Source organism: Lagenorhynchus albirostris, chromosome 11, assembly GCF_949774975.1.
Source record: "Lagenorhynchus albirostris chromosome 11, mLagAlb1.1, whole genome shotgun sequence".
In the NCBI taxonomy this organism is placed as follows: Eukaryota; Metazoa; Chordata; class Mammalia; order Artiodactyla; family Delphinidae; genus Lagenorhynchus; species Lagenorhynchus albirostris.
Window position 1 is genome coordinate 101,751,883 of NC_083105.1, and position 17,406 is coordinate 101,769,288.

Consider the following 17,406-nt stretch of genomic DNA (forward strand, 5'->3'; position numbering starts at 1 on the left):
CATTGCTGCACATGGGCTTTCTCTAGTTGCAGCGAGCGGGGGCTACTCTTTGTTGCGGTGCACGGACTTCTCATTGCAGTGGCTTCTTTTGTTGCAGAACACCAGCTCTAGACACTAGGGCTTCAGTAGTTACGGTGCGTGGGCTCAGTAGTTGTGGCTCACGGACTCTAGAGCACAGGCTCAGTAGTTGTGGTGCATGGGCTTAGTTGCTCGCGGCATGTGGGATCTTCCCGGACCAGGGCTTGAACTGTGTCCCCTGCATTGGCAGGCGGATTCTTAACCACTGCGCCACCAGGGAAGCCCCTGTACCTCCTTTCTGGGATTACACACCACCCCCACCCTCCAGCCCCCCGCCCTGCCTCCTTCACTTTTTAGATCTCTGCTGTCCAACAGAACTTTCTGTGGTGATGGAAATGTTCTGTAATCTGCACCATCCAAAATGGTAGCCACTTGCTACAATGCAGTTGTTGAGCACTTGAAATGTGACTAGTGCAGCTGGGAAATGAAAATTTTTTATTTTAATTAATTCATTTAAATATGAATATTCTTGGGCTTCCCTGGTGGTGCAGTGGTTGAGAGTCTGCCTGCCGATGCAGGGGACACGGGTTCGTGCCCCGGTCTGGGAGGATCCCACATGCCGCGGAGTGGCTGGGCCCGTGAGCCATGGCCGCTGAGCCTGTGCGTCCAGAGCCTGTGCTCCGCAATGGGAGAGGCCCGCATACCGAAAAAAAAAAAAAAGAATATTCTTATTTGTCTAGTGAATATTGTATTGGACAGACTGTCATTGTAGAAAGTTCTGTTGAATAGCATTGTTCTAGACCCTGAGGTAATCTTGAACTCTATCCTCGTATTCATTCCTCAGCCAGTAATGCTCCAGGTTTCAGTCCAGGTTTGAGCGACCCCCACAGACTAGTGCTTTCCCTTTTCCCTCGTGTGTACTCCCTTCCAGTTTATGCCTGATTTTGATTCCTCCAGAGCTTTCGAGTAGTTGTGTGTGTGTGTATTTACTAGAGTTTATAATTATATCTGCATCCAATAAGAGTTGCTTCACCATTACCAGAAGTCGAACTCTGCCTCTTAACTTTTAAATCATTTTAGCAGTGATCTAATTTTAAGGAATTTATTTTTTGTGCTTTGTTATCAGAATTTGCTTGCCAACTACTTATTATCCTATCCCCTTTAACCTTACTAAAAGTAGCACTAACCTAAGCTTACTGAATCTTAATATTCTGAACTTGATATTCCCATCTCAGATATGCTAGAATTTAATGGAATTCTTCAAAGTAATAAATGCATATCATTGATAACCTGTTTGGTGTACCTTGCCTTTTCTAGGTACCTGAAAAGGTTTAAGGTGATGAAGATCAAAGTTCTGAGAAGCTGGTGCCGTCAGATTCTTAAAGGACTTCAGTTTCTTCATACTCGAACTCCACCTATTATTCACCGGGATCTTAAGTGTGACAACATCTTTATCACTGGCCCTACAGGCTCAGTCAAGATTGGAGACCTAGGTCTGGCAACCCTGAAGCGGGCTTCTTTTGCCAAGAGTGTGATAGGTATGTTTCAGGTGTACCTTGCAGTCTCACTGGCTTTCTGACATTCCTTTTATTTAGAAACCTGACCTTGTCAGAGCTTTTATTATGTGAAATAAACCTTCAGAAATTCAGAGCTTGAACCCAGGAAGTGATGTGGAGTTCTCTATTTCTTTGCCTCTAGAATCATCTTGAAGACCATTGTTGTTTTGTAAAGTTATATGAAGAGAAGTAAGGTGAACTTTGCCTACAAAACATTATGTAATAATTGTTAACCTTACTGAGTCATTTCATTGATACTTAGTATCATATACTTACTTATATAACAGATAAAGTATGTTACTTTCCCCATAAAAGAAATTGAATTTATATATAATTTAGTTTCTGAAGAAGTCTGTTGCATAGATATATATTCAAAAATATCTGCCTATTAAAACTTTATTTTAAAATGTGAAAATATGATGGTTCATTATCAACTTTTTTTTAACTCCTACTCTTCAGAAGATATACCTGAAACAGTTTTCAGCCTCAGTACTATTGACACTTCGGGTTGGCCAGCTCTTTGTTGTAAGGACTGACCTGTTCATTGTAAGATGATTTAGCAGCATCCCTGGTCCTACTCACTGGATGCCAGTAGCATGCCCCCTTGCCAACTTACCCCCAGTTGTTACAACCAAAAATGTCTCTGGACATTGCTAGATGTCCCCTATAGGGCAAATCATCATTCTTGAGAATCACTGATCTATACAACAAGTCTGTCCTTTCAGCCTTTAACTGTTATGTTAGAGAGTTGTAGCTGGAAAAATAATTTAATGCTGATTATTTTATAAGCTTTCACTTTCTGAAGAGGGTATGACAATTTGAAAACTTGAAATCTTCACAAACACTCTACTCTCCCCAAAGGTGATGACAATAACAACAGCAAGAAAGCCTTTTTTTTTTTTTTTTTTTTTTTTTTGCAGTACGCGGGCCTCTCACCGTTGTGGCCTCTCCCGTTGCGGAGCACAGGCTCCGGACGCGCAGGCTCAGCGGCCATGGCTCACGGGCCCAGCCACTCCGCAGCATGTGGGATCCTCCCGGACCGGGGCACGAACCCGTGTCCCCTGCATCGGCAGGCAGACTCTCAACCACTGCGCCACCAGGGAATCCCAAGCCATTCATTTTTAAGTGGGCTAGAATCCTATGTTTTAGTAAGAAAAACATTGAACACCAGTAATTTGCACATCCTTACGAAATAGTGTTCCTGGGAAGAGTTATTTAAAGATGAATTTCCTTTTTGCCCTCCTTATAGGAAACAGTTCTTTGATTGTCTTTGGCATCTTAATCTCTGTCCCAAGAGGGTTTTTTCTTATTTCTTTTTTTGTTTAAACCATAGTGTGCAAGCCTGTTCTTAGAAATGTCCTATAATTTGAGGTATTCGGGCTTAATTTCTTTGGAAACATTGGAAACCTGGTGTGTGGAATCATACACTCACTCTATGCTCATAATTCAGTCTGAGAACTCAAGTGCAGACCGAATTATTTGTGTGTGTGTCTGTAGGATGTGCCTCACTACACTTCTTACATCTGCAGTAGGTTTGTGTACTGGGGGGGGGTGGTAAGTGTGTGAAGAAAAGGGCTCTGGTGAGTGGCCTTTATAGACAATTACAGTTTATTTTACCGTTTTAAAAATGTATTGAATATCTGTTTTTTACTGAAAAGCCGCCTTAAAAAGTGAAACTGATCAGATGGAATGTTAATGGCAAGAGACTAGCTATTATATGAATGTTAACCTTACAGCTACCATACAGTAGGGGGCAGACAAGGATTTTGATCTTTTTTAACCCATCATCCTATCTTACAGGTAGATGGCATTATATCTACTTTATTCCTTAGTAGTCTCTTACCTTTTCCTTCCATTTGTTTTCAATATATCAGTTTATCTTTTATGCAAGGCTCTATTTTGACATGGTATAACACTAATCCATTTGAAACAGTAAATAAATAGACACTTGATCCTACGCCAGTTTTTATAAAGGAGTTGTAGTGTAAGATCTATAACATATATGATGGAACAGACTAAGACGATTTCTTTCCTCTCCCCCCACCACCTACCTACCTTTCTTTCTTTTTCCTCCCTCACCTCTTACCCCCCTTCCACTTTCTTCTCTCTCACAGGTCAACCCCTCTGCTGTTGCCCTCCCCATGAATTGCAGCTTCTCCTCACACTGAGTCTGAATCATTCTTTTAATTTAAGGTACCCCAGAGTTCATGGCCCCTGAGATGTATGAAGAGAAATATGATGAATCCGTTGACGTTTATGCTTTTGGGATGTGCATGCTTGAGATGGCCACATCTGAATACCCTTACTCCGAGTGCCAAAATGCTGCACAGATCTACCGTCGAGTGACCAGTGTAAGTCTTGTCCTAACTGACTGGTGATCTTAGGCTAAGAAGCTGTATAACATCAAACCGTGCAAAAGGGAACAGCACTAGAAAGCATCACATGGAGTTCACCGCTCATCTGTGTCTCGTGTCTCCTCTTCTTATAAGGACTGGTCAGATTGAGCTGTGGCCACCCAGCTCCGGGTTGACCTCATTCTAACTAATTATACCTGCAGCGATCCTATTTCCAAATAAGGTCACATTCTGAGAAACTGAGGATCAGAATTTTAACATATCTTTTGTGGGGGGGGCGGGCGGGGGACGCAGTTCAACCCGTAACAGTTCATGGGTTCATCCAACAAATATTTAAGTCTCTATTATGTTCCAGACTTCTTTCTAGATCCTAGGTATTGAATATTATAGTTAAGTAAAACACAAACCTGTCTCTCAAGAGCTTATTACTAGGCAAAGGAGAACAAACAAGTAAACCAGACAGTTACCATAGTGTATAAAAGCAGTTATTCTAGGGATAAGTATGTAACAGAAGCACATAGAAAGAAGTAGTGCCTAATTGAGTTTGGACAGGTTAGGAAAATTATGTTAAATAAATAGGGAAAGACTAAGAGTTGCATGTGAAAAATCTTTGTATGTCTACAGTTTGAAAACAGGAAAAAGAAGAGACAAGGGATAAGGGAGGAAAGTGAAAGTTTAGACTATACTTGAGCACTGAGGGAACCATTGCAGCCGCTATAAGACTTGGTAGGTGTTGTAGGAATTCCCTGGCGGTCCAGTGGTTAGGACTTCGTGCCTTCACTGCCAAGGGCCTGAGTTCAATCCCTGGTCGGGGAGCTAAGATCCCACAGGCCACGAGATGCAGCCCCCGCCCCCTGTCCCCCCCCAAAAAAAGACTTGGTAGGTGTCATAAGATCAGACTTAAATTTTTAAAAGAGTTTTCTGGCTGCAGAGTGGAGGATGGATTTATGAGGAAACACTAAAAAGCTGAAAACCCAGTTAAGTGGCTATTGCACTAATCTGAAGGAATAACCGATAGACTGAAATAAGGAGTTAAAGTAGAGATGGCCAAAGTGGATGGACAAGAGATTGATTTTCTTTATGAATTTGAATTCAATTAAGCTAACGTGTTCTTTTCCACCTAATATTTATGAAAACAATAATAATGTGAAAATACCCTTTGTAAATACATATCTTCTTAAGGAGATCAAACTGAATATTAAACCTGATTAAGAGGTTAAATACATTAAATTTTAGGACTATAAAATATACAGTTTGTACGTAAAATGGTTTGTGTAATTTATTTACTAACTTACTGTCTATAACTTCTTCACTCCATCACACTCTAAACCAGGGATTAGCAAACTATGATCCATGGGCCAAATCCAGCCTCCTACCCATTTTTGTACAGCCATGAGCTAAGAATTCTTTTCACATTCCTAAATGGTTGAGGGGGAAACCAAAAGAAGAATAATATGTGATGACCTATGAAAATTATATGAAATTCAAATTTCAGTGTCCATGAAGAAAGTAATGACACAGCCACTTATTTGTTTCTGTATTATCTATGTCTGTTTTCACATATTACAGTGGCAGAGTTGAGTAATTGCAACAGGCTCTGTGGTTCAAAAATCCTAAATTATGTACTGTTTGGCTCTTAACGGAGAATGTTGCTGACTCCGATTCTAAACACATGACACCAGAAAGAGAAAAACAATATCGTATATTAACACATACATGTGGAACCTAGAAAAATGGCACAGATGAACCGGTTTGCAGGACAGAAATAGAGACACAGATGTAGAGAGCAAACGTATGGACACCAAGGGGGGAAAGTGGCAGGGTGGGGTGGGATGAATTGGGAGATTGGGATTGACATATATACACTAATATGTATAAAATGGACAACTAATAAGAACCTGCTGTATAAAAAAATAAATAAATTTCAAAAATTCAAGAAAAAATCAAACACATGACACCAGAACTTCTTAAAAAATTCTCCTCTGAAGAGTTCTGTAACTAATTTCTAATCTGCAAAAGTGGTGATAATGTTCTACTAGAATGCTATTAGCCTCTGTACTTGGAGTAGGCAGGAGAATCTCAGTGTGAGCAAGTAGTTACTTAAATTATTAGCTCTGATAATTTGTGGGCAGTCTTTTCTCTCTGTTAAGAGTAGAACTATCACTTTAATTCTGTGGCGAAAACATAACAGGTTTTAATGTAACACCCATTTTTCACTGGCCATATTTATTCTTTCTATTGCCTAAGAATAAATAGCATCTTAAACCCAGTACTACTGCTTGAGGTGATCATTCTGGATTTTAAACACAAAGACTTATTAACAAATATCTTTTATTTACCTTCCAGCAGTACTGAATGTTTTGATAGTGAATAGACCAGAAGAATGAAGTATCCATCAGATAGCCATATATTTAAACATTCTCTACTGTCTCTCAGCCACCAGCCTTCTTTGTGGGTCTTGCAATATTTCTACTTTGAAACTTGGTAGATTTTGTTGTGAACCATCAGACAGTGCTTTGCTGTTAGAGACACTGCCTAGGCATTACCGGGTTGTCTAGTGATAGGTGTCTCTAATTAATCTTGTGAATTCAATTCCTGACTATTTCTCTAAACAAATAAAGGTTTTTACTTAAAATATCTCGAGGGATCATGGAATTTTAGTTTCTTTATGTAAAATGAAGTCTAAAAAATAACTCTGCTATTTAAAGAAATAAAGTTATAAATTATACGGTAGGACTGTTTTTTTTTTTTTTTTTTTGGCTGTACGCGGGCCTCTCACTGTTGTGGCCTCTCCCGTTGCGGAGCACAGGCTCCGGACACGCAGGCCCAGCGGCCACGGGTCACGGGACCAGCCGCTTCGCGGCATGTGGGATCTTCCCGGACCGGGTCACGAACCCACGTCCCCTGCATCAGCAGGTGAACTCTCAACCACTGCGCCACCAGGGAAGCCCTGTTTTGTTTTTTAATGCAGAATTTATGGGTGACCTGTATTAAATTTTACCTTGTTTTATACCTTACCCACCAAATATGTTTAACTGGTTAAATATAATGACTGTATAGGATGAGTAGGTGAAAAATAGTGTAAACCCTATTGATTAAATCTACTCACCGGAGGCTCAGGGCTAAAAGCAGTGTTCTTTGGCTTCAGACTGTCAGACACAGCACTGCCATAAAATCAGATAAAAGTTTATATAAGCAATAATTTGATAAAAGTAAAGAAAACAAATTAATTTGATTTTTAAGATAATGCATTTGAGATACTGTCTAATCAACAAATGAATCTTTATTTGCAAACACAAACTCCAGCTCACTTGAGAAGAAAATCCCCTTCTCAAATGAAAAAAGTGTTTGGCGTTAGTTTAATAGACCCTAGAAAGACCAATATCACTGTTTCCATAGTCTTAGTGTAGTATTTACCCTTTTTTCAGTTTGTCAATGGGTTGTGTTTTTTTTCTTTTTTAAGATAAAGTTCACATACCATGAAATTCTCCATTTAAATCATTTGAAGGTGTAAAATTCAGTGGGTTTTAGTGTATTTACAGTGTTCTGCAATCGACACCACTAATGCCACTCCATCACCCCAAAAAAGAAACCCCACACCTGTTAGCAGTCACTCCACATTCCTCTTCCACCCAGCCCCTGGCAAGCACTAATCTACTTTCTGTCTTTATGGATTTGATTTGCCTGTTGTGGACATTTCATACGAATAGAATCATAAAATATGTGGCCTTTTGTGTTACACTTTGTTTCTGTGTTATGCTTTGATTTAGCGTAACCATTTTTAAGGTTTATCCATGTTTTAGCATGAATCAGTACTTCAGTCCTTTTTGTAGCTGAATAATATTGCATTGTATGAATGTAGCACATTTTTAATGTTCAACAGGTTTTATTTCTTTCTATTTCTGTAGTTTCTTCCTCCTTTTCTCATTGTTTAAACTGTTTGAACCTATAGCCACCCTCACCTCTGGAGAGGAATTGGGAACAGAAAGGATGAAATATACAGTGTTTTAAAAGGTATTGTCCTAGAGCCCGACTTATTAAATCTTTGTTTATAGTTTTGTGTTTGTAGCATAGCATATGGCACATTGTAGGCACTGAGTGATACTTTGAAGAATAAATGATTCAATTAAAGGAATCCCAGATATAGTCAAGTTAGACACTATGTCAATTTGGGACAGTTGAGTTTACCCTGCAAAATAAGGTCACCTTAGAAATACTAAAATTATCCTACTAACGTGGAATTGAATAGTAGCAAGTAGAAACTGATATACTTTATATATGTACATATACAATATATTTTTGTAGAATGGGAAAAGCTGTTTGGTACAACTAGAGCAGAAAACAGTAACTTTAATAGAGTCAAAATTCCAGGACTAGAAAGGCATTTGAAAAAGTCATCTATTCACATGCTCTTCCATCAGTTCTCAAATCACTATTGAGATCTTTGCTGTGCAAAGTGCAGTCCCCACAACCAGCAGAATTGGCATCCTAGGACACTTGTTATTATAAAAATGTAAAATTTTGGCCGCGTCCCAGACGGATTGAGTCAAAACCAGCATTTTACAAGATCCAAAGATGATTTGTGTGTACATTAAAGTTTGAGAAGTGTGAGCTACAACAGTGATCACCTCAGGTCCCTTCCAGTTCTGTATACCTTATTTTTGGTTAAATTAAAAAAAAAGGGCTAAATATTGTATATCAAGCATTATTTGAATAAATTTTTGTTCCATTGTTCATGGAACCTTTTTACTAGCAACCAAGTTGACTTAGAAATCTAACCCTATTTAATTGCATTTTTTTCTGCCTATTCAAGAGTTGCTTTTTAAAAACGCAAAATAGTAAGTCAAGCCGTGGAAAAGCTGGAATAAAAAGCTTGAGGAGTTAAGTCAGTTGGAACTTTTGGAACCCTTGGTCTCTGAGGATACTGCAGGCATTTACTTGTTCTTTGTTTTTCCTCTCAGCTGTGAAAACTGAGCTCTGTATTATCTACAGTCCGTTATTCTGTACTTCAGTTATTATATTTCTTATCTGGGAAACTCTGTCTTGGTTTCACTAACCTCCATTACCATCTTCTGGCTTCCAGTGAAGAATAAAAAGGGCTATGTCCTTTTTTAATTTTCTGAAGTTTTTCTCATGTTTTGGGTGCTGAGATAAATGTGTGGGGAGTTTACCTTGATTATACAATGATTTATATGATTGTATAAGCATTAGTGGTGACTCTATTGAAATACACCTTGAAGTATTGTACTTTCCCTTAAGTTTGCTTTGGGTGTAAATTGAACTGATTTTTTAAAGGATATGTCAGCATTGGTCTGCCTAACGATTGCACATTTATTAAGGAAACATGTTTGGTTATCCATCGAGAGATCATCAAACTCCCTAATGCAGACTGCCCCCTGCCACTCCAGATTCCTGGTTTCCATCCCAGATCTACTATGCTCCGCCTGTTTACCAATAGTAGTCAGTGAACTGCCCCCTCCTAAACTCACAAGGCCTCCTATGGGTTTGGCACTATCTTAGAAATGGGATACAAAGAAGAGTGTTTAACAGCCTAGGATTACTTTTTCAGGTTTGAAGATCACAGAACTCTAGTCAGTTGAATCATAAACTCTAGTTCTCAGTTTCTTTTCAATTTATTTTAACGATTATTCACTTACTTAACAGCCATTAGTTAGGTGTCTTCTGTGTGCCAGGTTGAGGATACAGCAGTGAACAAGATACATGCTTCAGTGTTCTTTCACCTTCTTGTAGGGAAGGTAAACATTGAAGTAGTAAATATAATAAAGCACGTGGATTTTATAGACATAATGAGGTACAGGGTTTTGATCTCATTGAGAGAGTCAGAGACAGTATTCCTGAGAAAGTTGGTTTAAATTGAGAGCTTTATTGGCCTGTGTCAGGGATGCTAAGGCAGATCTGTATGAAGGAATGAGCCAGTAACCCCGGTCATCTGGAGCTCTTTACCAGAAATATTTCTAGGGTTTTTTTTTTTTTTTTGGCTGTGTTGGGTCTTCGTTGGTGCACATGGGCTTTCTCTAGTTGTGGCGAGCAGGGGTTACTGTTTGCTGCGCTGTGCGGGCTTCTCATTGTGGTGGCTTCTTTTATTGCAGAGCATGGGCTTTAGTAGTTCCAGTGTGCAGGCTCTAGGGAGCGTGGGCTTCAGTAGTTGTGGTGCGCAGGCTCAGGAGCCATGGCACATGGGCTTAGTTGCTCCACGGCATGTGGGATCTTCCCGGACCAGGGATCAAATCCGTGTCCCCTGCATTGTCAGGCGGATTCTTAACCACTGCGCCACCAGGGAAGTCCTAGGATTCTTGAAGAAAGTCATGCCAATATTGTTGCCCCTTCAGTATTTCCATCATACTCAACCTCTGTCTTATTAATATACTATAATGATAATTATATTGATATTAACTGTTGTCCCCCCCCCATGAGAACTGAGCGTCTCAAGGACAGGGGTTTTTTTCCTCTGTAGACCAGTTCACTACTACATGTCTGGCCTTGCAGTGGTACAACTGCCATGTAAATAGCAGATGATAGCAGTGTAAATATTAACACATATACATCCTATGTCTCAGACATTGCATTAAACACTTTGCATTATTATGTAATTTAATTCTTCCAACAAACCTCATTGGGGGTGGTTTACTACTACTGTTGTCTACACTTTAAAATAAAAATCTGAAGCCCAGGATGGCTAGCCCATGATTACATATCTAGAAAATAACAGAGTTATTCTGATTCCAGGTCCCCTGCTCATGTCAAAATTCTGTACTGAATTCATAAATGTCTAGTACAGTGTCAGTCTGTGACCTGAGGGCATTTAAACCTGTCTGTGTAAGTGCCAATGTGAAGGGGTAAATGGGTAATGTACCGGCTTAATAACTATATTCTATGGTGCACTGATAAAGAACTGTTGTGTGTCATTGTTCTGCACATGCATTTCATTCAGGTCTCAGAGAGGCCTTTCCTGCCCATCCATCTAAAACAGTCTTAGGTGTGCACACACTTTACTTCTATCCCCTATGGTTTTATTTTTCTTCATGGCTTTTATCACAGCCTAACAGTGTTTATCTAAAGCCCCAATTAAAATATAAATTCTGTGGGTTGTGGGGGTTTTATTTGAGTTGTTCTTGGCTGTTTTCCTAGTGCTTAGAGCCTGGCAGGTAATAGGCACTCAATCAGTGTTTGCGAGATGAATACACGAATACAGAACTATAGGGAGTGAAACACAATGTTGCCTGTGGAGGAAATGGGCTCTGGAGTTGGGTCTGCTTGAGTTCAGATCCCAGCAATGTCATTTCCTAGCTGAAACCTTGGGCAAGTTAATTAACTTCTCTGAGCCTAAGCTGGTAATGAGGATTAAATGAGAAAAGTGCCTAAATCAGTTAGCAGTCAGTACTTATTAGGCATTGCCATTATTACCATTAACATCATTATGACATGCTTAGTAGTGAAATAAGTTGTCTCTTGTTCTATTCTTTTACCTAGCAACATTCAACAAATAGCAGTGTTTAAAATGTGTTTAATGAACTTAAAATAAAGCCAAGTTTTAAATGAGTGAAAATGAGCTCACATTTATTTATCATCTTGCTTCTTGCCAATCACCTTGCAAAGTGCTTTACATATACTATCTTATTTTAATCTTTTGTATTTTGATAAATAGATAATACCTTCATTTTACAGGTGGGAAGACAGATTCAGAGGTTAAGCATTTTGCCCAAGGACATGAAGGAGAAATACTAATAGTAGGGTCAGAAATCAAGCATCTCTAACATAACACTAACACAAACCTTAAAATGTTTTCCTTTTCCTGTTTCTGTTTTGTAAACTTTTTTCCCTAGATTTCAAGGGAAAAAAAATTTAGGGTACGTGGGTAGCATAAGTCTAAGATTGGTGTCACAGGTTTGAGCCCCTGTTTAACAGGGTTCATGATCCCTGTTCAAAAGAGAAAAACTTATCTTGAAGTTTTCTGCCATTGGCAATGAAAAGATCCAAATAAGAGTAGTAATGTACTTAGCACAATTTTTGTCTGCTATTAAAAGAATAGAAACTATGGTAAGCAGTGGCATCAGTTTTTTATATGGAGGATAGTGCATTTGAGATTGGAGCAGTACACAAGCTTTCATGTATCCAGAGAGTAATGAGCCTTGGGGAGTCATGAGGTCAGCTAATTTCCTTGGATAGAGCTAGTTGGATTTGGTAGGGAGTTTGAAGAGGCTTGTTTTCCAATGGGATCATAAGGTATGTTCAAATTCCTGTAAACTAATGGTTCATACCAGTAAGAATCTGGCTGAATCCAGCCTCATAACAACCAAGTTAGAAATAATGGGGATTTTTAATTACTTTGTTTGTGTAATTTGACTTTGTCACTGATTCCATTAGCCTTTGGATTGCAAGGTTTGAACATTCTGTCTGGGAAAAACAGAATCAAAGCAGTTGGGGTGAAATTCCTTTTGGCTTTTATATAACAGATTGCATTTCACCCTACTTTTTTACAGAAACAAGTGAAGCTGATTCCTAATTATAGATAGGGTTTGAAAAGTTGGGAAAAACTTCGTATTTTTTTCTTTAGCAGTTGGATTTTTTGTGTGTGTGTGATATCCCAGAGATCTAAATCCACTGGAATTAGCTGAAATGATTCCTTTATAAATTTTATTCCTACTTCCATCCAACAAATTTAAATTATACACGTAAGAGAAAACTTGGTGTATCATAGGGTGTATCTTAGGAACATTTTGCATGATTTTCAAAGTCATTCTATTACTGTCCTGTGATTTGATTAATATTAAAGGGTCTTAATCAGACCATTAATCTTAAACCAAACAGTTGGGTATCATTCCCAACATTTTCGGTGCTAAAAAACAATTGTGAAATCCCTATTTCAGAATTTCACAGAAAAGCTAGTTTTACTTATCCCAACTGAATGTTGATCTATAATTCACACAGCATTAGACTACAGAATAAAAACTGATAGGATATAGAGAGATGGTTTCTGCTGTGCTTAAGTAAATTATAATAGTATTGAGTTTCTTGGTATCTTGTAAATAATTTATATGCCAGAAGATTCATACAGATACTTTGTAGTTGCCACCTTCTCTCTATGTGTGATTTGAGGTATACCTTGAAAGAAGGGTAGGACTCAGTTGACTGAAAAAGGGAGCAGTAGAAAGAATATTCTTGTGAAAATGTGCATTAAGTATTCAGTGAAAAAGTAACTAATTTGGCTGGACTTATTTGGGGGGGATAGGAGCAGAGAAGTAGGTAGAAGTTGACTTGTGAGGGCTTCTCACCCCAGATTAAGGAAATTAAAAGCACTATAATGTGGGCTAGAAGTAACACTGAACTAGACATTGTTGAATCTGGATTCTAGTTTTTGCTTTACCATTGACTAGGCCCTTACCCACTAGAATATAGGCTCTATTTGTTGTATTCTAGGTGCTGAAGGTAATGCAGTAAATCTAGTAGGTGTCTTATACATACTAGACTAGACTGGACATGACACCTCGTAGATGCCAGTGAATTAATGAATTAATTCCATCTTTGACATGGCATTAATCTCTTTGATCTACAGTTTTCTCATTTGAACAAGTTGGGACTCTAACTCAGATTCTTTCTAGATCTGTGATCCTGTGGTCATCTTGTAGGTGTGGAGAACTGTTAACCATATTTGAGTAATGTGTTGTGAGTTAAATGATGTCAGATGATTGGAAATGGTTAAATGTCAGATGATTAGATGAAGCCAGATGATTGAGCTGGCCACAATGTAAAATACAAATTGGAGAGAATAGAAACAGTGAGACCCATCTTAAATTGGTCTAAGTTTAAAGAGGTGAGGTGTTGATAATCTGGATTTTGGTGGTCACAGTTGTTATGCAGAAGAAGCAATGATTTTGAGAAGTAACAAGCCAGTAAAAATCTCATTTTGTCCAACCAGAGATCTTTGGCTTTTGGAGGGGCAGTAGGAGTACTAGCAGCAGAACTATATATGAGCTGTTTTAAACATTTCTCATTGTTTAAAGAGCTCCTAGAGAATAATAGTACTTAAATATTGTGGGAGAAGAAGCATCCAAGAAGACTAAGATTTCTATTCTGGAAATAATGATACCGTTGAAAGAAATGGAGGAAATCCAGAGAAAGGCACTGACTTGAAGAGAAGGAAGAAGTAGAGTTTAGACATATAAACTGTTAACATGTATGTGAATGGTATTTTTATTGTATACATTGAAAACTTTTCTTTTGATATATAAAAAAAGGCTCATCTTCATAGATCTAGATATTTGTGCCTACATTATACCACTGTCCAAAAAAAGCTACCTCATTTTTGGTTTTGTTTGTTGCACAGTAAAGTTTAAAAACCTACTCACGTGTTTATGTCTGATGAACCTCTGAAGCAGGGAGCGTGGTGCCCGTTTTCTGGCTCTTCTGTTTTCATTTAGCTTAGCATAGTCCTAAGCAGCTTTGGTCAGACACTTAAGTCAGAGGCATTGGTGGACCGCATTGCTGTATTTATGAGCAATAGCTGGCATCCTACACTGCCTACTTAGTGTACTTTGTAGTGACAAATTGTGTTGAGCAGGAGATCTGTGGCAACTACTTTGAGACAGCTTGTTAGAAATAATAGTCATTTCTAGCCTTTAGAGTAGAAATAATCCTACCAAATAACTTCTAAGCCCTTATCCTCCTGTTACTGAGTAATTAAAGCCTTAGTACCCACTGTCTTGATGGGGATTCAGGCTTACCAAATTACAAGGGATAGCACTTCGTTATGTTATCCATTATAATATTGCAGTGAACAGTGCTTTTTCTACCATCTTTGTTAATGGCATGAAGAAAAACCTTTCCTTAATCACTAAAATCAAAGTAGTAGTCATTTGGCTCCATGAGATCTTCCTGGCAAATAGAAATGTCTTTAGGTAGATCTTCATATTGAGGCTTTTAATAATAGGAGGGAACGGAGAAGGATAAATTCTTATCACTTCTGGGTGATAAGAAGCTGTTCACAGCTATTTAATTTTTTTTTAACGTACCATGAGACAGTGGTAAGGCAGTTTACCTTAATGTCACCACTTTTTAAATTAGGTTAACAAGAACTATTATGCTCACTTTTCAAGTGAGTTTAAGGAATATGGCCCAGGTCACACAAACTTGGTGCATGAGAGGTTGAACTAGGAACTCATTCCCAGTATTGGGATTTCCTTGTCCAGTGTTCTTTTGGCTGTATATTCTTAGTTTACATTTTGGTCATTGAATTCGTTCCCCATTTTCTTTTAAAGCATAGTTTCAACATGATTAAGGGGAAGGGGGTGTTTAGATAAACAGATTTCTGGTGTAGGTTTTGATGTCAAGGAGGCAGTACCTGTGGACATAATGGGTGGAGCTTTGAGCAAGTAAAAAAAATCTTATTTTGCTTGTTTAGGGATCTGCTGCTGTTGGAGGAGAAGCAGGAGGAGGAGTAGCAGACTAAGTTTCCTTGCTGTTTGGCATGTAGTTTTGTTTAAAGGGCCGATCTAGAATAAGTACATTGTTGGCTCAGAGGAAACTTATGTCTGAGAGTTGGGGAAGCATGGCTAGTGTTAAACAAGAAACGAAACTTCAGCCTGATTTTGATGTCTGCCTTGCTTATGCTGTGGGCTAAGTTACTCTGTCAATTTACGTCTTATATATTTCCCCCCTCATTTTCCTCTAACTATAACAAGTCTATTTTGCCTTTTCTGATGGATTTTACAAAGAGAGATTTTTGTTCAGTGTTTGTCATCGTAAATTCTCATTGCTGCTGCTGTCCTCAAAAGGATTGTGTAAATGAGGTGGGTAAGAATATCCAGTGTATACAAAAGGTATGTTGTAGCCATTTGATGATATGTGTGGAAAGTTTCAGTTAAAGTATTGAGAGTGTTTAGTTCAGAATGCTTTTTAAAATAAGTTAGTTTTGTAGTTTAGTTAACTTACACAACATTTTGTATGAGGAGGAAGGAGACTTTTCTCAATTCTGAATGGTTAGGAAAAGTTTTGCTCTTATGAAAAGGAAAATGTTACCTTAACACATTTGAAACGTAAATTTTTAAGAAGCAAGTGCTGACACTCTTTAAGAGGTAGAAGATTGAACCAGAGAATACTATATTATGACTCACTTATATTTTTATTATGACTCACTTTTATTATTCCAGCAGATTAGTTGCAAACTATAAGTATATAGAATTGACAGAAAAACTTAGTCTGTAAGATGCATGTATGTGTTTGGGATTTTTCTTAGTTTAAATAAAGCAACATATTTTATAAACATTTTTATCAACTCTTTTTTTTAAAAAATATCAACTCTCGGTGTGCCCTTGGAGAGTCACAATTGTTGTTATTGTTTTCTTTTTGTACTCCATTTAAGACTGCACAAGAGTCACCTTTGTTTTTTTGTTTAAGAGAATATATAATTTTATATAATCGCAGAAGTGTCTTAAATGAATGTACGTTAGCTGTTCAAGAAGTTCTTTTGTTTAATGCAGAGAAACATGTTACTGTCCCATGTCAAAACACATAATATGGCACTGCTGCCTAAAGAGAGATCCTGTGAATTACAACAGTAAGGAAGAATATTTCTAGAGCTGGCAGGTTGCTAGCTCTGGAAGGATGGAGTGACAGGGTACGTGTCTTTAACTAACTTAATTTTTCTTATATGTAAAACATTAGCCCAATTTATCTGCCTTAGCACTTTTCTGTTTTGTATTTTTGAACCTCATTCAGAATAGGTGAGCAAAACTTGGCTTCTGCTGGTCAGAACAGGACTAGAATAGGACTCTCTGGGGCTAAATCAGACAGTATAGAAAAGAGGTGACATTTGAAGGATTTTCAGACTCTAAGTTGATTATCTTTGTTGAAATACATAAATTAAAAGGAAAAAGATGAAATATTATCATTAAAACATTTTCTCATCATTGTTTTGTTCTGTCTGATGCTTAAATCGTGTTTTAGAATAATCTTAAACCAACTTTTTAATTTTAAAAAATTATCAATTATAAAAAAATAGAGTTCTCTTATCTCTCTTTTAATTTTTGAATTTTATTTTATTTTTTTATACAGCGGGTTCTTATTAGTTATCCATTTTATACATATTAGAGTTCTCTTATCTCTTAAGAACAAGAAGCCTCTAAGTATGATGAGTACTGTGTATTGAAACGTGTGCTTGTTTATTTTAAGCAGCTTTCCATCATGTGTCCCAGATGCGTTTTCTGTAGGTCACTTTCAGGGTCATTGACGTTTCATGCTCATTGTTACTTTTTTTTTTTTTTTTTGGTCATTTTTAGGATATAATCCCTAGATATTCTTGCTTCTTTGCAAATGATTCAGAATACTTCTGTTAGATATTTTGATAATTCTGGTTTCTTGATGGTTGCTGAGATTTCTTCTTGTCTTTTTCATTATCTCAGTGGGTAATGTTTTAATACCAGCTGCTGGACTGTCTCCGTTTTATTGGCTGTCTTGGCACC

At 37.9% G+C, this 17,406-nt stretch overlaps 1 protein-coding gene across 28 annotated transcripts in view; it reads left to right on the forward strand.

Annotated features, from left to right (window-relative positions):
• Positions 1-17,406, forward strand: part of WNK1 (WNK lysine deficient protein kinase 1) — a 135,895-nt gene that overhangs the window by 67,258 nt on the left and 51,231 nt on the right. For all 28 annotated transcript variants that reach the window (XM_060164374.1, XM_060164378.1, XM_060164380.1 and 25 more), the window contains exons 3-4: positions 1,336-1,556; positions 3,768-3,925. In XM_060164374.1, coding sequence (XP_060020357.1) covers positions 1,336-1,556; positions 3,768-3,925 — 379 coding nt within the window. The remainder of the gene's footprint in view (positions 1-1,335; positions 1,557-3,767; positions 3,926-17,406) is intronic.